Source organism: Neophocaena asiaeorientalis, unplaced genomic scaffold (genome assembly GCF_003031525.2).
Source record: "Neophocaena asiaeorientalis asiaeorientalis breed wild unplaced genomic scaffold, Neophocaena_asiaeorientalis_V1.1 scaffold85, whole genome shotgun sequence".
In the NCBI taxonomy this organism is placed as follows: Eukaryota; Metazoa; Chordata; class Mammalia; order Artiodactyla; family Phocoenidae; genus Neophocaena; species Neophocaena asiaeorientalis.
In genome coordinates, this window is record NW_020174301.1 from 3,278,235 (window position 1) to 3,302,855 (window position 24,621).

At 35.5% G+C, this 24,621-nt stretch overlaps 1 protein-coding gene across 8 annotated transcripts in view; it reads left to right on the top strand.

The window, feature by feature from the left end:
* VTI1A (vesicle transport through interaction with t-SNAREs 1A) overlaps nt 1-24,621 on the top strand; it is a 350,140-nt gene that overhangs the window by 50,265 nt on the left and 275,254 nt on the right. For all 8 annotated transcript variants that reach the window (XM_024756025.1, XM_024756019.1, XM_024756021.1 and 5 more), the window contains exon 4: nt 16,260-16,337. In XM_024756025.1, coding sequence (XP_024611793.1) covers nt 16,260-16,337 — 78 coding nt within the window. The remainder of the gene's footprint in view (nt 1-16,259; nt 16,338-24,621) is intronic.

Sequence of the window (24,621 nt, forward strand, 5' to 3'; positions counted from 1 at the left end):
GGAGGATCCCACGTGCCGCGGAGCGGCTGGGCCCGTGAGCCATGGCCACTGAGCCTGCGCTTCCGGAGCCTGTGCTCCACAACGGGAGAGGCCACAGCAGTGAGAGGCCCGAAAAAAAAAAAAAAAAAAAAAAATCAAGCCTTAGAAGGGCAGTTGCCTTATACTGTTTGAAGATCCAGAATGCCTCAGAGGGTTTCTCTCAGTTCTCCTGTTCTTCTCCCCTACTTCAACTTTTGGTGGCTGGAATTTTAGAATGCCTCAGATAGGTTTCCATCAGGTCCTTTGCCCATTCCCTAGCCGACTGTAGCCAGAGTGCTTAGCATGGACTTTTCTTAGCTCTGCTGCCTTGCACCCCACCTTCAGAGGGCCAGCTGTTTTAGGATTGAGGGAGGTCTTGTGCAACCCAGGGGAGCATCTCTGTCAGAAATCCTCCCATGCCCTGAGCACTCAGTAATGACCCATGGGAAAGCATTACTTGGTAGACCCTATACCTCACTCTGTGGCTCAGGTTCCTTGAAACCCTAACCTTTTATGCCAGCCCTGATGCAACCTTTAATAGTTAGTGAGAAGTGTGACTGGTTTCTTCTTACCCATATCTGTGGAGGCTTCCTCTCCTCTGCCAAGAATGAGAACAGCCATGGGTTTCTTCTCTGTTATAAAAGGCTTATGGTTTTTTGGACTGTGTTTCAGTTAGGTGTCTTTGTATCATCAGCTCTCTGATAGGTTTCTAAAAATTGTGATTTTTGTAGCTTCTCCAGCTTGTTTTGTTTGTTAAGGTGAAAGCAATGGCTTCTTGTGTTTTTCTGCATTCTTTGGGAAGCAGAAGTCCTGTGTTATTATTTATGTAACTCTGCTTCTCTCAACAAACTGTCGCAGAGTGCTTCTGCCAGCAGCCTGCTTACACCCTCCCACAGCCATTGTTTCAAACGAAGCATATAGATTTTGTGCTTCAGAATGAGTCCCTCATCTTTAGGAAGTGTATTTTAGTTGGTGCTTTTTTAGCTCAGCTATGGTTGTGTCCTCTTACCATCCTTCAGGCATCTTGTCATCTGGCTCTGCATGATCTCATCTGCTTTGGGACACCTCTCCACATAACTTGGGATCTATGAATAGTATCTGTTTTCTAGTTTTGCCAAGAAAGGAGAATTCCGAGTATATTTGTTCTTGTTATTCACCCACCTACCCAAACCCAGAGGGGAAGGAGAGGGAAAAGTGATGACTTAGAGGGAACCTGTTAACTTATGCAGCTGTGTTCTTCTCGCAAGTCCCATTTAATCATTCCAACAAAGTGTTTTTCATTTCTTTTATGCAGATTTGCAGACTGAGACTCAGAAAGGTTAGACACCCTCTCTTCAGTCATAGGTAATAAATAGCAAAACTAGGATTTGAATCATAGTTTAACTCATACTGTTAAATAAAGTGCTGATAATGAAGCAGGTTATCTTTGAAGGTTCTATGTTATACTACTGTCTGAATTCTTTTCAGAGTTTGGGATGACATCTACAAGTATTTTCTCTGGGCTCACATATATAAGTATTTGTTCTTCTAGAGAGAGCAAATGGGTGAATGGGAGCCTAAATCCTCAGAAAACGTTGAGGGTCAAAGCAGAGAAAATCAAGGTCAGATATAAATTAAAAGAGTCAAAAGAAAAAAGACCAAAAATGGAAGGCAAAATTGAGTCCCAAAGGCAAGGAGGAACTGGAATGGAATGGCAATCTGATCTTTATAGTCAGAAGTTTGGGTGATAAATAATTGGGAGCAGAACTGAAGTGGCCATGTTGGGCAAAGTTGTGTGAGGCCATCTTAGAATAGAGAGCTGAGGTGGGCAAACCCAGAGTTTTATGTGCTAGAAGAGTAGACTTGCTGGCATTCTCAATAATAATTATGATTAGAGCAGTTATTATTCTTTAATCGCCAGTATGTGTTAAGCACTGTATTGGTTGTTTTATAAACTTTACCTTGGCTACTGCACAGGGGCTCAAAAACTTGCTTATTAATCATAACTAGAAAAGGATGAACCTGGGAGTTGAATCCAGGCTCGTTGGTTGCCCAAATTGGAGATCTGTTTAATTTATCATATTGTTTTTTTCAAAGGACAAGAAAACAAATTTAAATTTAGGGCAAGTAATAGCAACTTGCCCTAAAACTCAAATAAAAATTAGTGTGTGTATATAATTTAATGTTAAATATATAATCAGAGCAGAAATCAGAAAGAACAGAAAAATGAGTGGCCTCCTCAGCTTTACAGATGATAAGATGGGGTACACTTTTAGTTCATGGTAGAATCTGGAAGAATCCACTAATGTCCATCTCGGAGTATTGTTGGGGTTACCATGCCTAAAGGTAATTCAGAGGTGGGTCCCTCAGATGATTAAAGGATTAGAAAATTAGACAGATGAAGTAAGGTCCTGGGATCATTTTCCCTGCATGGAGAGTTGTGGAGTTGTTAAGTGTCTTCAAGTCTATGAAGAAGTGTTAACAGCAAGTGTGGTCAGCAGCTGTGGCTGGGCTCTACTGTATGTGTGACTGCAGTACCATAGATTTAAGTTTAATTTAGGGAAACAATTCCTGACAGTAATCGGTGACTGTTGGTAAACCTCCTTTGTGAAGGTTAAGGAATCTCCTTCCCAAGGTCTTTATCAGGTACATTCAGTGTGCCATGACGTCAGGGAGCAAGGCACACTAGAAGACCTCTCAAGGTCCCTTCTAGCCCTAAGGTCCTATTGTTATTGCATATTTATAGAGCGCCAGAATTGGCTGTGTTCTTTTCAGAGAATGGAATTACATTCAGTCCCAGTCCAGGGCTATCACAGTCAAAATTAGACAGATCAGCCATACCTTGATTGCCAAATCAAGTCAAAGTTTAGTGGGCACATGTCTAACTACGTGAGAGTGTGTGTTCTCTTCAAGAACATTAGAGCATGACCTAAGAGCATGCTAGAAGATCTTTAGTTAGTGCAGAACACTCCGGTGAAATTTGTACTAGGATCCTCTAGGCATTTTTGTAAAATAATAATAATAAATCATTTATTTGTTAAGCAATCTGATTTAGAATCATTGTCCTCAACACTTTTATTCAGAATGAAACGAAGGGAAAAAAGAACTGTACATTACCGCAAAACTTTTTTTTTTTTTTTTTTTTTTTTTTTTGGTACTCTCGCTGTTGTGGCCTCTGCCGTTGTGGAGCACAGGCTCCGGACGCGCAGGCTCAGCGGCCATGGCTCACGGGCCCAGCCGCTCCATGGCACGTGGGATCCTCCCGGACCGGGGCACGAACCCGCGTCCCCTGCATCGGCAGGCGGACTCTCAACCACTGCGCCACCAGGGAAGCCCCCGCCAAACTATTTTAAATGGTAGATAATATTCTGTCATTATGAACTGATAACTTTGAGCTTCTCTGACCAGGTATGATTTAGAGTCCATTCTACTAGCTGAACTACAAAAGAAAATTACGTTACTAATTTAAAACTAACAAATGTAATCCTGCATTGTTACTGAAAAAAGCTAAAAGAGAACAAACACCATTGTATATAACAGTTTAAATAGTCTGAATTTGAAAGGAGTAATGGTCTCATACTTTAGTTTAACATGAGCTGTTATCTATCTAATCAAGGATTTATTCTGGACATTAGCTAATCTCAGACATTAGCTAGTTGTAGAGAATTAGCTTAGCAAGAGCCTCTATCTCCTTATCCCACTAACCTTTTCATACTTTTTAATCACTTTAAACTTTTTATTTGGAACTAATTTCAAACTTTCAGAAAAGTTTAAAGGATAGCACAAAGAACATACATATACCCTTTACCTAGATTTGCGTATTAACATTCTGTACTGTTTGCTTGATCATTTTTGTATGCTTTCTCTATTGATCTTTTCAACTCTGCGTATGTCTATTTTTTTCTGAACTGTTTGAAATTAAGTTGCATACAGCATCTGTTCATGTTTTTAAATTAATGTAATTTTATAACTTTCTTCAAAGTAAAAATACTTTTTCTCAGATAGTTCTATCATTTACCAAAATGTAGAGGTCACTTGGAGCATTATATTTTACCTTGCTTTTGTCCTGTTATCTATTTTAACTACCATTCATGAGGTCCTTTTCATGTCATATCTGGACTCTACTATTTTTTTAGATTGTCCTCTAATAAAATCTAAAGTCTTGACATAAGTACCTGGTGCTACAACATAAAAAGTTATAGCTATGTCATATTACAGAATTTTGTAAAGTGCTCAATTCTTGTTACATAATTCTGATTGAAGAGAACCCATTTTCTAATGTAAATGCTTGCATTTAAGTAATTGAACTAATTAGATTTCTATTTAGTAAAATTACATTGGTTCAGTTGAAGTTTTTGATCTGTAAGTTTGTTTATTTTCTGTGTCAGCTCGATGTGGATTCCCAGGGTTGAATTTGCATGTTTGCTTATATCCTTCACAACAGTGTCTGATCCTACAAGTCTACGAGTGAGTTTCACTGAAAGAGTAGCTCCAGAAGTTCCATAATGAAGATGCAGCTTATAGAAAAGGGAACGGGATTCAACTCAAACAAAAATAATAGGGGAGGGGATTAAACTGTTTTATATACTGATGGGCAAATTGATGTAATTTTTAAGTTGTGAAAATTTTATTACTTTGTCTTTACTGATGTAATTTATCAACATCTTTAATGTCTAAGATTAACACCAACTTATAATAGACCCTCTGACTATTTTTCCAAATAGTCTGAGATATGGAAGAGATTGGGTGTAACTGTGATGAGGTCAGTTCTCTAAGGTTTTCAATTATTCTTTGTGAGTGTTGAAGACACAGAGCCGGAATCAGTTTAGGCTCAGGGAGAATGGTGGTTTTATTCTCAGATTGATTATTTAGGCTCAGGGAGAATGATGGGTTTACTTCTCAGATTGACTATGTTGTGGGCAGAGGCATCACCTGCATTCCCCAAAGGACTATAGGTCAGAGAATAAACTCAAAATGCAACACAATAGTAACTTTTTCATGTAGCTGATGAATTTTGACTTGGAATTTTCTTAGAAAGCCTCGTTCTCCTCTGATAACATGTAATTCCTGTCTGTTAGCATTTTTTTTCTTGTGTGTTTATTAGTATTAAGCATATTTTGTGCTTACTTCATGTTAGACCACTGCCAGAAAAACTAGACAGAATTAGTTCCAAAAATATTTTTCTTTCTTAGCACCCACACACAGGATGTGCGATCTATAGTAATTCTTATTCATTTGAAATAAAGCAGTTTGTTCCTATCAGTAGAGGATAGGTTTGTTGTTTTAAATTGCTGGGTTTTGTTTTTGTTGGCATGTTCCCCAGTACAAATTGAATGGCTGACAAAAATCTATTTGTATGACAGTTCAATCTAGATAAGTGCCCTCTGTTGCCTAACGGTACAATTTGGGGTCTCAGACATAAAAGCAAACTGAATGCCAGGCTTGTAGCAGAGCTTCTTCATGCAGATTAACAGAAATAATCCATATTCCTCAGGTCCACAAATCAGAAAAACAAAGGAGAAATGTGCATGCACATCATCTCATTTGAAAGGGTAGTCTTTTAGCTTCTACATCATGAAAATTGGAAATATCTGACTTAGGAGAGCAGTACAATAGCTGATACGACATATGCCTACATTTGAAATTAAAGAGAAATGTGGTCTTGACTTATGAAGTTAGAGAGAGGTCTGCTGCTTAGCATTTTCCCATAATGTATTGGCTTTTGTCAAATGAATTTGCTTTCTATTTTAACATGCCTACTCTGAAATAAGTTATATCTTTAGACAATGATTCTTTTATAGCTTTGATATTCTGCTACAGATAGGGTTGAAAAGGTCTCCTTTACTCCCCAAGATGAGGCGCTGAGAATTTGTACCTGTTGGCTTACCTCTGCCTAAAAACATGTCAGTCTTTCCAAGCAAGTATCTGTCAAATATAATTCATATATAAAAAGAATGATGAAATATGTGGTAACAACAGTTATGGGGAAAGAATTGGGACTACAGACATCCTGGAAATATGGCTAAGGGCCCCAGTTGTAGATATTCTGAAAAATAAAGGTTTAATCCGTAGGGCTTGGTGATTGGATTTGGAGAGTAATGGAGAAAGTAGGAATATTTTTAGGATTTTATCTGCGTTGACTATGTACATGGTAACACCATACCTCAAATTAGGGAAAGCAGGAGGAAGAGCAGCATACAGGAGAAAGAAAATGCCCCACTTTGTCTGTGTTAAGTCTGAGATGCCTTTTGATTATCTAAGGCACCGAGTACGAATTAGATTTATGCAAAAATGTCTTTGCCAGCCTCTAGGTGGTGGTTAGAACAACGGGTATAGATGAGATCAAACAGATGAGTGAGAATAGGGCTAAGGATGGAGACCCAGGGCATACAGAGAGAGCAGTTATGATGAAGGAGACTGAGAAGGAGAGACCAGAAGGATAGGAGGAATTTCAAGGGAGGGTTGTGGTGTAACTGCTAAGGAGAAAGTGGGCAACAATGTCAGATGCTATTGAGAGGTCTAATGAAACAAGGACTGAAAAGTGGCCATTGGAGCCAAAGTTGGTACAATTTGTGCAACAAAATTAATGAAGTAGTATTGGCTTATAAGCCAAAGTATAAAATAAATATCGTGAGTTCATACTGATACCGACTAATGATTGAGTAGACAGCTCTCCCATGCCAAATAATTGATGTAGATGCTCCTTCCTCAAGGAGGTGGAGCATAACTCCCCAGTCCTTAAATGGGGGCTGTTCACAGTGCATACAGTACAAGGAGGAGGAAAAGAGTAGCTTTACAATGGAGAAAGCTGATAAACAGCTCCTCAGCCAGGTGATCAAGGTCAACATCAACAGTGATAAATCATGTTGATAGTCTGTACCTTTGATATGATGTTGATGAAAATAGCACTTTGCCCCTGTGGTCTTCCTCCCCAAAACTTATAACCCCCGTCTAGTCATGAGGAAAACCTCAGACTAATCCCAATTGAGGGACATTCTACAAAACACCAGTACTCCTCAAAAGTGTCAAGGTCATCAAAAACTAGGAAAGCCTGAGAAATTGTCACAGCTAAGAGGAGCCTAAGGAGACGTGACACCTAAATGTAATGTGGGGTATTGGATGGTGTCCTGGAACAGAAAAAGCACATGAGGTACTAAGGAAATCTGAAAAAAGTATGGACCTCAGTTTATAATAATGTGTAATAATGAACAATTGATTCCTTCGTTATGGCGAATGTACCACAGTAGTATAAGATGTTAATCATAAGAGACACAGACGTAGAGAAAAACGTGTGGATACCAATGGGGAAGCGGGGGTAGGATGAATTGGGAGATTGGGATTGACATATATACACTATTGATACCAGGTATAAAACAGGTAACTAATGAGGACCTACTGTATAGCACAGGGAACTCTACTCAGTGCTCTGTGGTGACCTAAATGAGAAGGAAATCCAAAAAAGAGGAGATACATGTGTACGTATAGCTGATTCACTTTGCTGTATAGTATAAACTAATACAATATTGTAAAACAACTATACTCCAATAAAAAAAAGAATAATATTAACATCAAAAAATAGTAATAAGGGAAACTAGGTGTAGGTTATATGGGAACTCTCTGTATTATCTTTGTAACTTTTCTAGAAATCTATAACTATTCTAAAGAAGTTATTTTAAAATGATTTTGTCAGCTAGGAAGTCATTGGTGTTCCTGGGGAGTCCTGTGGCGTGGTAGGAAAACATCCAGTCTGTTGGAAGTTGATAAGCTGCTGGGACATGAATAAGTGTAGTTAGTGCTTGTAGTAAACTCTTTCGAGAAGCTTGGCTAGGAAAGGAAGAATAAAGAGCAGTTGGGCATTAGCTGGGGAGTGTAGTATAGGGTAAAATAACCTTTTAAAATATTGAAAGTTGGGGTACACTTAAAAATGTTTGTATTCTTAAAGGGAAGAACCAGTAGAGAGTGACACATTGAAGATAGAAGAGAAAGAACATTTACTTGATGAAGCAAAGCCCCTCAGTAGGCAGGATTTTATTCTGTTCAACTGAAAATGGAGACTCTTTTAGATTCACAACATGTTTATGAATCAGGTATGAATATTTATATTTACTTAATCATATTTTATAGTTTTGGGTCACCCAGGTATAGAAGTAATCTTCAAAATATTTCCGTAGAGGATTTGGGCTAAAAGAGTTTTGTTTTATTGGCTAAGCATCACAGTTATATTGGCTGTATTCATAAAGCATCAAAAGGTATATTGTACACCTCTGAATTATGAGCACTGTAAACTCAAGGTAACACAGCATATTCTTTAATGAAGAATCTCTCACAGCGTGGGTCCAAAAGTAAGTACCAAGAAAAAAAATACTGTAAAAATTGTTTGCTTATGAGATGGCTGGTTCCAAGCTAGAATTTTAGAGTAGATAAATCGGGAGTCACCGGATCTCACGGGTAAGCAGATAATTCTTAGCACATCTTAATAACTGGTGTGGCTCCTCTCCTGCCATGAGGGTAAATGATTTTTGCTTTATGTTGTAGCCTTTGAAGATTCATCTTGAAACATATCTCAGTTACACCCATAGGTGTGGTTGTGACTCACCAACTGAGATCAGACACTTTTTTCTGTCAAATAAAACATTCTACCTTAAGCATGTATCACCCTTGGACTTTCAAATTTATTGTTGTCAATATTCCAGATGTTAACAACAAAGTATAAGTAAAGGTTTGTTTGTTTGTTTTGGAGGAGGGTGACAAGAAACAAAATCTACAGACTAATCAACTTTATAGCTGATGATACATTCATAGAACTAGGTGAATGGTACAGCCAACCTTACCCTGGTGATAAGACACCCCCAGCCTGTCTTGATGGTCTGGTAAAGTGAAAAGAGCACTGGCATTGGGAAACGGATTCTGTCCTTCTTCTGCCAGGTCTTTCCCGGGTGTGTGGCCTTGGGTAGATCGCCCATCTGACTTGGAACCTCACATCTCTACGTTTGCAGGATGGTTTAGATGATGCTGGCTGTCACTGTCAACTATCAGATTCTGTCATTTTTGTGATAACCTCAGTGACAGTTACATAGAATCCTCAAGATCATTTGTTCTTGGATGTCTGGATCACTTGAAACTACGACTGTGGATGGATTTTCAATGAATGAATCGCTTTTCCTTCCTAATGCTAGGCAGATTACATAGGGAAACCTAGATACAAATTAATTATATAAATCTACATACTTTATTTCAGTAATTCTTTTAAAAATATAAATAAAGCATCTGTTATATAGCATTCATTTATCAGAGTATCATTTTCCAATGGGAATGTATAGGGTATTTATATATCATTATCAAACAAAATAATGAACATTTTGATTATTTCAAGTACAGTATGTGGAGTTATTTTATATTCAGAGAGACTGTAAAGAATTAGACTTCCTCTACTGCATACTTACACTGTTCCAGATGTTGACAACAACATCTGGGCATTCTATCATGAGCTGATTTTCTGAATGAAGTAACTTAATTATTGATTGACAAACTAACATGATATAAGACACAGACACACTATGTTCAATAGCAGTGTCAAAGTTGTAAACTACAAACATATGCAAGCAAGTGGGGCCATGATTCTAACTAACTCAAGTTGCATTTTGAAACACTAATGTTAAACTTAAATTTCAGGCGTAAGTTTAGAAATGCTGGAGGAGGAAACGAAGAAGTGCAGTTACATCATTTCTGGGCTGTCTGTTTTGCAGATCATTAAATGATGTAGTGGCAATGTGGTCAGAGTTCCTAGTATAAATAAAAGTCTATTCTAGCATTGTGAAACATAAATAGAGTCATTCCATATGGATTGCATATGGGTTTGTGTGAGTCTATATGTGTATATCTACAGATATAACCTCATCATATGGAAATAAAAATTCACATGTGATATTAAAGCTAAATTAAAAAAAATAATTAGGAGAAAATGTGGTATGATTTATCTTATTATTTATAGCCAAAACATAATATCCATTTCAAACACATAAAATGTTTTGAAAGTACAAGCAAAAATAGTAAATAAGAATGATTATAATAGAAAGACATTTGTAATTGTACTTTTTTGAAAAAAATTTCTAGTATTACATACTCAAGAGCAATGGGTTATTTTAGTGTTCGCACGGTAACCTGCTTTTCCAACTGCTGGTAGCCTAGCATCGGGGCATGTTAGTATTTTCTCTCTGGTGGCTTGCATATGGTCCATTGGCCATGAGTTTATGATAGATAGAAAGTGTGCTTTCCCTTTATTAACGCTATAGTATTGGTGACATGTGGCATGTGCACTTTCTAGTGAATGAGTTTGACCTTTAACTCTAAACAGTCCCTTGAGCAAGAGCAAAGCCATGTTTAGTGGAATGACTACTTAGAAGAAACAGATTGGAAGCTCCTTTCTCTGGTAGCATTAAAGAAATGCAGGAAAGTTTTTTATCATTGAAAGTCATCCAAAAATTGTGGAACCATAAAATAGGAAATTGGGCAAAACAATGTAGTAGTAGAATTACTGGATGAAATAATGGAATTTTTAAAAGCAACTTTTGGTATATATTGGCAAATCATTTTCAACGAAAGATGCACTAATTTATACTCTCAGTCATGTATGTGTACTGGTTTTATTGCATCCTTTCCAATATTATCAAGTAATATTTAGTTGAACATCCTTTGCAGGGTTATCACATCCAAGGTATTATGATAGACTTCCACTTGTTTATAATATTTAAATCCTCACAAAAGCCCTGGGAAATAAATATTGTCACCACTTTTTTAGAGATTGAGGGAACTGATGTTCAGAAAACTTAATTTTGACCAAAGATCACATACTGAAAAGTTACTTCTGTTCTTTTCACTCAGTGCCCTGTGCTTTGTCATCCTAACAACTTTCCAAGGATCAAACATTTACCTAACAGTTTACTTTACCTTTACCTATATCATGTAGTATGGTATGTTTTAATCTTAAATTGCTCTTTGCTAGAAATTAGTACAGCACAGAGAACATGGTCATAAACAAAATTTTATAAATTCCATTTTATTTTTTTCTCCAAAATTTAAGTTTCCTGTCCTGGATTGATGAGCCTTTTTAAGTCCTGGGTCAGAGGTAGAGTAAGGATGAAAAGCCGAAATCACCAGCAAAGAAATAGAAGTAGGGTTAAAAATGGAATGCCTTGTTCCAAAGATAGATGCTTTTTAGAAAATGCCATCTGGGTATTATGGAAGTATGATATTTTTTAATTAGAACCAGATAAAGTTAGGTAAGAAATGAGTACCAGCAATTATATGGCTAGCTAATAAATATAATTTCATGGTATTCTGTAGCTATCCCAAAGTGTGTATTATAACAGGAGCAGTTAAATTCTTTAGAGTAGTTAAATTCTTTGGCTATGAAAGCGTAACCGTTTTTAATAGGTGTATCACCTGTTAACCCGGGGCATTATTAAATATATGGAGACTGAAAGACATGGTAGAAGCAATGGAAAAGTTTGGCCAGGCTGATTTGTTTTAGACCTATGGAGAAATCTATTAACCATTTCTTCTATAGACCAATTTGATTAGGAAGTAGGACAAGCTGTTCTTTCATTACTTACCAAAACCATACTGCACTTTGTATCAATTATTTGGCTGTCTGCAGCACATAGATTAGAATAAAGGGCTTTCTTAGTGTTTGTGAATGTTGCGGATTGCTGATTAGTAATTAAAGTACTGAATGAAGAAAATCAGGCCAAAATTGAATGGGAATGAGAAAGTCTTAATTCTGTAATACAGATTTTGTCTTAAGCGGCCCATTCAACATAGTAACATTCTTCATAACCCTGGAGTGTTTGCCTCCCATGTAAAACTCAAATCGAATGCCTTAGAGATTGTTTCCTCTCCCATGCCTTGTAATGTAGCTGTATGGGTATTAATTTAGTGAAATATCCTGTCTGCCAGGTGTGGGAACTAGCTGATTTTATTGTAATACCAGATCATTACTTAGTTCATATGCAACAGAGTGCAGCACATGGAAAGCATTATAAATCTATTTACAGTGTGGCTGGTCTGATGATAACATTGTATTAAATTCCCAGGTGAGGCAATTTAAGCAATTGCTTTGCCATGTGCACGCCATGGAAATTAAATTCTCATATATGCTCTAGTAATAAACCAACTTCATTGTTATGCTTATGCTGGTGGTGGGTGCTAGAATCCTCATTCTGGTTACGTATACCCTGTTTCACATGTAGAATCTTACAGGAGATGGTACACAGATCACAGTTCTTAATTAGTTTAAACTAAGTTAATTCATTTTGTTTCTAGTTTAGCAGTGCCTGTCCAGGAACACATTCAGTTCAGTTGGGAAATGTTAAGGTCAAGTAGATAGATTGTTTCAAGCCAAATTTCCAGAGAGAACTGAGCAAGTGTATCTGTTTGAACTTGGCTTTAAGAGAATCAGCCAATCAGTATGCAGACGTTCTGTTCATCAAGTAAAAACTGCTGGGAGTCTGAAATTCTTGCTTTCATAACCAAAGACTCACTTTTGTTGTCAGTTTAAAATAACCATTGAAATTTTGTGCATCATGTCTTAGGGATAACAATCAGTTGTTAATTTGTCATTTTTTTTATGGTTCATATATGGTCTGTAGATTTCTCTGTCCAACTGTGTCTAGTCCACCTAAGCATGTAAGTTAGAAGGAATAAACTTTACAAAAACACACAACTAAAAGTGAGAAATGTCCTTGTATTTAACTCTGTGTGTGTGTGTGTGTGTGTGTGTGTGTGTGTGTGTGTCAGGCAGATATTGTCAGTTGAAGCTTTTCCATCCTTATGGTACAGACCAGAAATTGCAATAGATTACAAACTGCAGAGAGCTTCTGTCTTCTCCAGAAGCCACATATAAAGCGCCAGTAGACAGTAGTAACTGACAACTAAGACTAAAAATGTTGACAATTTCTTGATTTGCCTGGTTAGCTTATGTATAGAAGTCATTAACTATTTATAAAATGCATTATGAATTGGGTTCCTTCAAACTGTAGCTGACTGTGTGACATTTCCAGCTCAAATTCTCATGCTTGCATTTGACTAAAGTACAGATTTTATACGGTTGATAATAAAGCAAAAAATATTTTAGTTGGTTTATAAAGATACAGTAGGTGTTTCAGTTTCATTAGCTTTGAGTCTGCCAAATTAAAGTATGACATAGTACTTAGAAATGTAGAGTGACATTTTTTAAAAATTCCACAAATGTAAAATATTTTATTGATATTTTGGAGGAAAATTCCATAAAATAAGCAGTTTGTCATTCAAAGGAATTGGCCTTTTTTTGGTATTCAATTAGTTTAGTGATGATTCTGCAGGCTAAATTACAGTTGATTAAAATCGGCTTATTTAAAATTTCAAACCATAAAAATTTAGGAGAAAATACCAATGTCATGCATTTAAATATAATTCTTAGTAAAGCAAAGTGTTAATTAAAAAAAAATTTTATAAAGTGATACTTGAGTGTAAAGAGTTCAGTTTTCAGCATTAGCTGTGTCATTTTCATGAGGAACTATTTCTGATATTTGAAATGAGTTGTCTTTTCAGTCAGTCAGAAGAACATTTTAAGGGAAGTCAGTCCTATCAGAGAACATTTTATAAACTCAGCATATCATTTGCTTAATTACATCCAGAAAGCCATCCCAATGAGCAGTTTTAACCATCCCAATGGTAAAGAATGACATTTACAGGGACCACCCTTCAACTGTGGATAAATCTTTAGTTCTCTGTTGCTGAGCATGTACACCCTTAATGGCTGGTTTTTAAAAGCAATGGATTCTAACCAAAACAAGATTAGATATTTAGGGATACATGTTTATAATTTTCTTCTTCTTTTGAAGTACATCAAATCAAAATAAGAATACAATATAATTAAACAATCTATGCCAATTTGTTGGTATTTTGGTAAAAAAGGGAAAAACAAAACCAATCTCCATATGATATTCTTGCATACTGTGGAATGTTTTAGTCCTCCATAGTGATAAAATGAATAATTAAAAAGGCAGCTCTGATACCACAGCCTGTTTAAAGGTTCTCATTTCCTTTAACGCTGTAAAATACTAGTTTGAAACTAGTTTGAAGCTAGTTTGAAACTACCGTAGCGAGGAGCTCCAAATGGGCAAAAGAAAGGTTTGGCTTGATTGAAATATTGTGGTAAGGCCATGAAGTGTACTGTCCTTGTAATTTAGCATTTTTCAGTACGATATGAAGTCAATAGAAATAGCTAACTAATAGTAGCTTCAGTGAATACAGTAAGAGAAGCCAACCTAATATCCGCTGTTTGTGGTGGTAAGCAGTCTGCCATATTCAAAAATGAATGAGTTGGATCACTCCTGAATAGTTAAGACATCTGATATAGATGTCATTACTGACGTCAGTCTAATGACCTAACTTTTCTATTTTGTCCTTTCTGCAACATGGTTGATTTCATTTATCTACTGCCAGAGTATGAGATACACATTTGTAGCAAGGAAGGGGAGCTTGGGGTAGAGACTTAGGGCAGGAGGGGATACCACCATCTCCTTTGTAACATTTTGCAATTTTAATATTTTTTTCCTGAGAGTATTCAGAGGGTAATAAAATGAGGAGGAAATTTTGTGCGGTAGAATGAGTCCTGAGCTGTAAGTCAGGACCACAGAGTTCTAGTCTCAATTTAACCAAAGCTACCTTTAGAATTCCACAAGACTGATTTTTTTTTCTCTAATAAAATAAAAGGATGTCTAGGTTTATTTATTTTTATTTATACCCCGTTCGGCCCTTTTCAACTGGATTCTGCCAGAGTTAAGCCTTAATGCCCTAAAGTTTCTATTCTATGTAATGAACTGAACTCCCTCTCATGTCCCATCTTTGGGAGAATTGAGAAAATAGTCACTGAAATCATTTTCTGTGTTTTGTGGTTCGGAAAAAGAACCCCAATTGAGAAAGGCAACTTTAAAATGATTTAAAGTCTGTTAGTTTTTCTTGTCAAAAGTCCTTTTAAATTCTAGTACAGTAGGATTTTATGTTTAAGATATTTACGATCTCTGTGTGGCGAAGCAGTGTTACTCATTCACTGGTTCAAAAATCTAATTAAAAATCTTGTTGACTTCTGCTCACGGATTATGGATAGTCCTTTTAAACTCCAAGAATTTTTCATATCACAGTTGAGCAGGTAAGACATATTAAGTGCTAAACTGTAGACCCCAGTGGGAAAAGATTACTGTTTCCCAACTGCCATTTTTTAATTGACTGTTTTTGCTTAGTTAGTTCAGAAGCAGAAAAGGCAGCAAAGTAATCTGTAAATCGGCATTTGGGTCTGAAATAGTGATGCTGAAGTAGGATCTGAGGATGGCACTCTAGCTTCACAGCTAATTTTCAGAGCTTTTTAGCTTTTCCAGATGTGTGCATGTTTAGATAATTCATGAGTTGCTTGCAGACATGTCCCTCTGACTTTACAGGTAAAGGTAGATTTCTTGTAAAACAAAATTTCAGTGTGTGAAAAATCGATCCATAGCCTGCTTGTCTTTATTGGAATTGTGAAAAGCTGGCTCGTAGCCTACTTGCCTTTATTTACTGGGATTGGGAAATTTAATTTGTTTTACCAGATGCACACATACACACACTCCCACTGCTTTTCCTTAGGCCATTTTTATAGAGGACTTGGAGACATTTAAATTATTGTTTGGAAACGGCACGTGCTTTTAAATTCTGGTTAGTAACATCACAATAATGAAAGAAATAGGGATATGCTATTTTCCAGGCATTCCAGTGTATAGTTGGAGATATAATATTATCCTAGAATTAGAGATTTTAAAAAACCTATATTGTAGAGTCCATTTCCTGCCACATTATTAAAGACCTCCATATACTCTTGTTTTAACTACAATCTGGTGAGTGTTGCAGATATACAGCTATATAGTTGTATTTCCTTTAGCTTTGTGGTCTGATTTGAATGACTCTGCATGGAATAACATATCAATTCTGATCCGTTTGTGAATATTAATAGAGTACTTAACACAATGCAGAGTTTTCTTCCATTACTGGCATTTGAAAAAACTTCTAATTTACATTAAACTCCTCAAGTTCAAGAACTTTGCACAACTTTGGTTTGCACATTTGAGCAAATAGGTTTCCATTAGGGGGCTCTCGAGGTTTGAGATGATCAGCGTTGATACCAATAATGCTTCGAAGCCTTTACATTCTAACGTTCATCTTGCTCTCTCCCTTTTTGTTTTGTTTTATAGAAAAGGTCACGGATTGCCTACAGTGACGAAGTACGGAATGAGCTCCTAGGGGATGATGGGAATTCCTCAGAGAACCAGGTAGAATGCTAATCAGGAAGGCCCGGTGGGTGGCTGGAGGGTGAAGGAGGTCACTGGCACACTGGGCTCTCAAGCTGCTCCGAAACAGTATTAGCAGCAACTCATGTGGAAGCGATACTGTTTAATGCAAAGCTGGAGTCTTAATCAACTTCAAAATGTTTCTTGGAGATCTTACATTTAACCCTTTACCTTGTGATCACTGTCTGCTATCTTTTTAAAAAATCTTTTCTTCTCTTTTCTTTATTATTTAGTACTTAAGGAATAACTTGAAACACACTGTTTGCAGACAAAGCCAAGGTCCTCACCTCAAACACATGTAAAAGGAATAAAAAAGTACATAATGCAGCTTTGATAATAATGCAGTATAATTAAATCAACACTTGCAGCAAAACAAATGAAAGTAAGCTTTCAAAATTCGACAGGGCAGCTCAGTCTCCTATTGTGTAGCTTCTTAAAAATACATTCACCAAAATGCAAATTGTAAGCACCAGTGTGGAACTTGGATACTCACATAAAGGTCCTGCCCCTGTCAAATAATGAAGATGATGATGATGATGATGGTAGTGGTAGCAGTAGTAATAAGAAAAGGAAAAGTCTTCACAGTTTAAGATCTGCACAGGCAAAAAAATTAAGATATAATTTCTTCTTAAAGAGGCCTTACAACTTGTTTGTCAGTTCTCACTGGATCACACAGTAGTGTCATGAGTCTAATTAATGTCCCACTTCTTTCTTTGAATTAATACTGCAGATTTCGTGAATTCGTGTAGATAATATATATGACTTTAAAAAAGTGTTTCAAGAACCTCAGAGTAGAGATGATTTTAAAAATGTCTCAAACAGTCCCAGTTTCTCTTTGACACTTTTAAAGAAAGTAAATGATAGGGAACTTCAGAAACAAGACCTGAACGTGTTTATTAATGTTACCTTGGCAAGTCTAGTAAAAGTCTCTACTCTCTAAATAAAAATGAACATAAACCATCCATTGAGTACACCAAAATTTTAATAAGATACTAAAACATAATATATTGATATTCATTATAAAAATTGCATGATAGTATTTACCATTTCAAGTAGAATATAAGTTTATATATGCTGAAATTATATTACTATCCACTAAAATGTTAATATTGTAAACAGGGTTGTTGCTTATGTGATTAAGGCCCCCATCTGTCCACCCCCCCGAAAAGGAGAGGAATCACTGAGCTGATTGTGTTTGTTTTGGGGAAGATCTTACCTCCTCCACTATTTGGATGTTATCAGCTTGAGTTCAGACATGTAAACATATTAAAATTTGACTTGGGATTTCAGCTTCCCTGATTGAAATGTGAGAATAGCTAAGGGAAAAAAAAAAAAGGAGCACATTAAACACAAAAGCGTGATGTGATAAAAGAGTTTTACATGTAATAGATTAAATAATGTGAGGATGAGAGCAAAACATTTTTTCTTCCTATTTTAAGTGAGATTTAGGTTGCTCATACCTCTTGAGTGAATCAATCATAGTTTTATTTTCTGTCTTTACTGCAAAAATACTATATTTTTTTGCAAAAAAAAAAAAAGGGAATGCATAGTCCCCATGTCAGTTCTTTAAAAAGCTACAGATCTTTCCGTCATTTGAAACTACTGCTTAATATAGAGGAAATAGAAAGGAAGGGGGTGTTTCTAACTCAGACTCCTTTATTGTAATGGATGTTGTAGTACTGTGACAGGGATCCTTTTTTTTTTTTTGAAGCATGTTCCCTTCTCTTAATGGACATTTTATGTGCCTAGAACATTTGCCTTATATACATATAAGAATGATTTTTTTTTAACGCCTAAAGAAAAATATTCCACAAAAATAGATTGAGTTCATATTTTCTGAATTTCTCAAATTATATTCCTGTCACTTTAAAGTGATTACTCAGAGATTTCCCCTGGACTTGTGTAAATCAAACTTACAAATGCTGAAAGTGCTTGGAGAGCCTGAAGTTTAGTTGTAAGGAGCTATCACTTCAATAAATAGAGTATATGATGAATTATAGTCATGAGACTGTGGAACTGTTAGATTATTACTTATGTGAACTTTTCAGTCTAAAATTTGAATCAGATGCGAAAGTTCAAAGAGACGACACTTAACTTTTTGGATATTTTGTTACCAAATGTAGCAAAATTTCCATATCATAATGAAGCCTTTATGTTTCATTTTTGAGGCTCTTTATCATAATATAGGAATTAAAATCCCTAAAACTATAACATATCCTTAACCAGGAATGGTCACTTGAGAATAACTCTTTATTCTGCATCAGTATTCATTCAGACTATGGAATCAAAACAGAAGTATTTTCTTTAAAGGAAGAAAAGGTTTGACTCTTCATGTTAATTTTTGTAGCTCAGTGGCCGAGAAGACAGCTTTTTCTGGGTAGGATCACCTGTAAATTATAGAAAAATATATTTTCTGCACACAGATAAGTTTATTTTCAAGTTAATTGTTGAGAAATTGATTTTCAGAACTTTTTGGCCATGTGATATGTATGATAAACTTTTAACAATAGAGGGAAAACTTAGAGGTAAACAGAATGAGACAAAAATGGCAAGATTTGTTTAACTAAAATTGGGATATATATCAATTTTTTTAAATTATAGGTCAGAAAAGGATAAAGAATTAATAGCAAAGGCTGCAAATAGATAAAGTGAACTAAGTACTAGCTATTTAGTTATTTTTGATGCAATATCCACATCCTCCCTATAGTGACTTCTTTATGGATTCAGACAAATGTGAATGCCATAGCTCTTATTTCTCATTCTGCCAATTTATAATGCATTTTTTAGGCATCTAAAACCTGGCTGTTAATATACATAATTATGATCTGCCAATTAACTATAAAGTATATTAATTTACTCTTAAATACGTAAACATGTTTGCCATGATTACAATTGTTAAAATTTCAAAAATTGAGAATTTTCAAATGCATTTTAATGTCCTTTATACAGTACACATTTTTATTTAATTCCAAATTAACTGCTTTGTATAAATTCATTTCTATTATATCCATTGCATGCAATCAAATATAGCTCATCCGTGATTTACAGAGAAGGGACCAAATTACCTACTTTGCACATTCGTGTATTGTTGGGTCTTTCCAAGGACTATTGTCTTAGGCATTATCATTCTATTCTTTTAACATATCAAATTTTCCATTGCATGTGACATTTTAATTTTTAGAAAGAGTTCTTGAAATGTAGTGAAGCTGTATTTAGAGTGAAAACTTAAATAATTGTTAACTCAATTTAGTTTCATGAAAACTGTTCTCAAAAAGGAAAAAAAAAAAGAATCTTACAGAATTAAACCCCCTTCATAGTGGAGTATGATAATGGGGCAAATGTTCCCCATTTTGAAACCTAATAGTGCCTCAGTTTCCATATGCAAAATTACATTGATCAATGAATAAATCTGAACGAATGAAATTTGAGTAAATCCTAAATAGAAGGTTCAAAAAAAGATATAAAGAGTAGGCTATTTCTAAACGTGTGGAAATTTTTGTGGTAAAGCAATATTCAGCAGATATGATTGCTTAATTTTTTAATGCGAGGTTCTCTTAAGTTCTGATTTGGGCTTGCTGTGCATAAAGTGTGTCAAACTTCAGCTACAGACCAGGGGGTGAAGTCGGTCAATTTAATTCCCCAAGATCTAAAGAAGGTCGGTATCATTTCATATAGCCCTGACAGTGCAGATCATTACCAGGCACAAATCTGTTCGTTACGTGCTGAGGGTTTATAGCAGAATAAATAGACTGTCATCATAAGTTCAGAAAATTGTGTGTTCGACCCACGATAATGTGTAAAGGGCGTTTAATAGAGTTCAGCATTTATTCGTTATCTGTATGCGGACAGAGACGGCAGTCGCGTTATCAGCTTTAAAAAAAAAATTCGGTAGTTCTGGGTGTCACGTGACGTCCCTCGCATACAGAGGCGCGCGCGCATGAACCCTCACATGCTCTGCCGTGCAGTTTTGATTTTAGTCACAGCAGAAGGCTTAACCACAAGAGATTCCACTGGTTCAAACCAGCGTAAACCAGATTTTTTCAGCCCACAAAGGAACAGATTACCTCTTGTATCAAATTCTGCATTGGGGGAAAACCTTTGTTTCAAAAAAGATGTTGATTATCGTAACTCAACATGGTGGCATGGCACACTTTCGTGTCGCCTATAACGGAGCTGGTAACTCGATAAAATACGAAATCACTACTTTCAGTCTAGTCTAAGCATTGTTAATTTTCAAAAATAGACCATCTTTTGTTTACTTGAGTGAAAACTCTCGAACTAAAAAAAAAAAAAAAAAGATAAAGATTAAAAACCCTCCCATTACCTAGCTTAGCTACAAATCCTGTGTAAAGCTTGGATGCAGCCATGCAGCACAAACAAGATAGAACGTTTTTTGTTTGGAACCTATTGAAAAAACAAATGGGTAGCATTTTTAAACACTCATTGATTATGGCAGGGTGGTATGGCCCAAATGGTCTCTATTGCTGAAGAGTAGTTTTAAACTTTGGCCCTTTAAGTATCATAGTCAACTGAAGAATGGTGCCCCCAGAAAGAAGAAATAGCTGTGCGATCAGTTCCAAGATCAGCTCTTTCTGAGAATTAATGTTTGCCTTTTTCTCCCATGATGTTTGGATAGCAAAGAGAAAGATTCCGATATACGATAGGCCAGGTATCTTAGTTTAGAATTTTACTTCTTCTGGGGAAGAATTGTAACTTTTCACATGAAATGATGAGGTGCTTGACTCATACATTCAGTGGTTGCTGAGATAATGAGTGTATTAATTACAAGTAATGACAACTTCATATATATTTTTGGAAGAATGACATTAAAAGTTTCTTTTTCAGTAAATGCACTGTGAGGTATTATGTAATAGACTCTGTACCCTTTTTATAAGTTTCATAACAGATTTGAAATCTCATTCTTTTGTACTTGAAATACTTTTCAAATAACACATGAAATAACAGTAAGCTGGAATGCATATTGCCTTCCTTGAATTGGAGACAAAAACAGCATTAAGCATTGAGAAATCTGGGTTATCGTAAACATGATACTTTTAGAAAGACTTATAGTGAGCAATTCATGGCATGTTTCTCCCAAAGCAATAGTTTAATTTATTGGCCTGCATATGTCAAGTGTTATAACAGATGTTACAGATATTTGGATGCTTAAAAATTATCAGTTGTAGACCTGAATTGCTGAGGATGCAAATTTCAGACTTAGAATGTGGTTTATAGTCTCTTACAGCATAGGTTTCAGTTTTTATTCATTGTGGAAACTATGGCAGACACCTCAACTATACAATGATATTTGTGGTTTAGAATACAGTACTATCTCTGTCTCTGTCTCTCTGTCTCTCTCTCTCTCTTCCACATACACACACAAAGAGTGAACCAGATATATGGTTATATCCATTTTCTAGTTTCTAAAGAGTTAAACAACTTGTTTTATCTGTTATATTTAAGACAAATGAATATTCTACAGAGGAGAATCAAAATATTATTATAGAAGAGTTTACTAACAGGTGAAGAGTGGTTTGGGGTTTGACTTCGGTGAAAAGAGACCGCAGTACAAATGAAGTGAGAGAGCTCATTGCTTTGAAATGGCCCAGTTTACAAGATGAATAAAATTGAAAAGTGAAGAAACTTCAAAAATAAAAGCACGGTGTGATTTCAGTAGCCTCTTAAGCAAAACAAAAACCTAGAAATCAACTCTGATATACGCAGTATTTCTAAGGATGGTGAAATATTTTCTGATACTACGTCCTAAATATTATCTATCCTGGCATGCTTTATTCCCTATTAAAATAATGTTACTTCCAAAGGTGATCCTATTACTAGAGTGGTTACAGGTATGACATTAGCATAACAGTTTGTTGTTTTAAAATACTTATTGGGACAAAAGCATGAACTATTAATCATTTTCATTTGGAGGTAAAACCTGAAAGCAGCCGTCAAGATTCAAAATAGAGAAACATCCTGAAAACTTGTAAATACAAAACCTCTTCAGTGGTACATTCTTAGAAGAAAAGAACAGTAAACTTGTTTTCTTTCTTTATAATATAGACTTCTATGAAGTCATTCCCCTTTATTTCATGATGGTGTCTTAGACGTACTTTAAAAGAGAATTTCACACTATTCTCTTTGTTTAATGTGACAGTGTGAGAAAGTGATCTTTATTCGTTCAAAAAACTCTGCATGTAGTCTATGTTTAGGTTCTTTTAATGTGTTTGTCTGTGATTTTTAAATGCTAAACATGTAAACAGATAAATTGTCAATGTTAATTCTGTATCCTGTCACACAACTGATCTTTCTTTCCTGCCATTTCTCTCCTTTTTATCTTTTTTTTTTTGTGCATTCATGTTGCAGTTGATAAAATTACGTGAAGAGGTGAGTACTTCCTAGCTTGCTTTAAAAAAAAAAAAATTCTGCTTTTCCCTATACAATTGAGTTTCTAAATCTGAAGTAAAATCTTTGTGTTTGTTTTTCCAGGAAAATCTACACATAGCAAAAGTATTGATTGTATTGCTAGAAATGTTCTCTGCTATCTTTAAAAAAACAAGTACATCCTAATAATGCTTATCACAGTGATCATTGTTGTTTGCCAGCTTTGGAAGAAAATTCAGATTTTAAAGACCAAAAAAGGGAGGAAAAATAAAGGAATATCTTAAAACTATACCCAAGCATAGTTTTAATGTAGACTGACTTCAGTTTTGTTTTATTCATATTGGTTTCTCAAGGAAGTCAATGTGATTAAACATTTTTTCCTGACATTCTGATTTATTTTACTAAAACCTGTTTTTAAAAAAACTCCTTTCTCTCAACCAAAATTCTTAGGTTCACCATTAGATATCATGAATCTATTATCCTTTTGAGGAAACACACATATGTTATAAATACCCCACTAGTCTGTGTACACAGATACCTAAGAATAGCTAAAGCTCTCCTCATTGTTAAACACTTTCCTTTTTGTAGGAAATAGAGCCCAAGTGAGTTCTCACTTTTCTGAGTTTGCTGGTCTGTTTTATAATGCAGCTTCAGACTTTTTTTTGTGGCCAAGCAAATATTTATAACAATGTTGAAATTTTATCCCTGTATCAATGAGGGATGCTGAATGATTCTGTATGTTTTTTTAAATTAGACCATACTTATCAAATATGCTTTGCTCTTTTCAGAAATAGAGTAGTAATGTTTTTTACTTAGTGGGATTGAATTTTGTTACTTTTATATTAGGGCATAAAATAATGGCCCGTATCGCAATTTAAAAATTGTCTAATTGCTTATAATAATCAGAGCCCTGTGAATTATTTTCAAGTTTAGATTGGCTGCATTGATTGAGATTTTCCCAGAAGTTTTTTTTAATTGGTATGTCACCATTCTCTAGGTGATGTGAATGCTAATTTAGAGGTTTGTAGAGAGTGGTTTTCAACAACTCTTCTGATTTAAGATGCATTAGTGATGTCTTCTCAGTAGAAGTAATAATGATATATAAAATGAAGGGTGAAAATACACAAAACCCTCACCCTTTTTGTGTTTTTTTTAATCTTCCCTGCGTGGAAGCAGATGTATATACTAAATGAATATTATCAGTCGCAGTTTTGATGTGAGTGATACGTCAACATTATTCTTCTGCAAGACAGACTGCTTGTATGTGTTTGCATATACTCAGGCTTAGGTGAAGAATCTGAATTTTCAAATGTTAATGCAACCAACAATAGACTTGAAAACCACTGTATGAAGAAACTACATGAAGCTCTTGGCCCTGAATTTAGCAGTGAATATAATTAATAAACCCTTAGTACCATCAGCATCGTTGACAGAAGATTTAGTTTTAAGCTGAATTGTATGGATTTAGTAATATTAATTCTATCAGCTGAAAACATCACATCTGCATTTCTTTTAAAATATGTTTCATCATCGTTTTATGGCTTAATTCCTTTGTTGTGCCTATAGCAACAGTTTTATCAGTTATGTGTCTGGAATGCATGTTTCCAAAACTGTAACCTGAAATGGAATTGTACTTGGAAGAGTTAGATCACTCAACTAACAGAATAGTATACTCTGAAATATTCTTTTTACAGTCTTTGATATGGGTACAGCATTGATATTTATAGAATAGGTTGCGGTGATGACACTGTGTTGGTAAATTGTTTGCTCCAAAGTGCTTGTTTCTCAGCCAGGATTCTCAGAGTAATCAAACAGTGAATGTACCCCAGATTTCTTCCTTGTATCTATCCTAAGAAGACAAACGCTCCTCTGCTTCAAAATA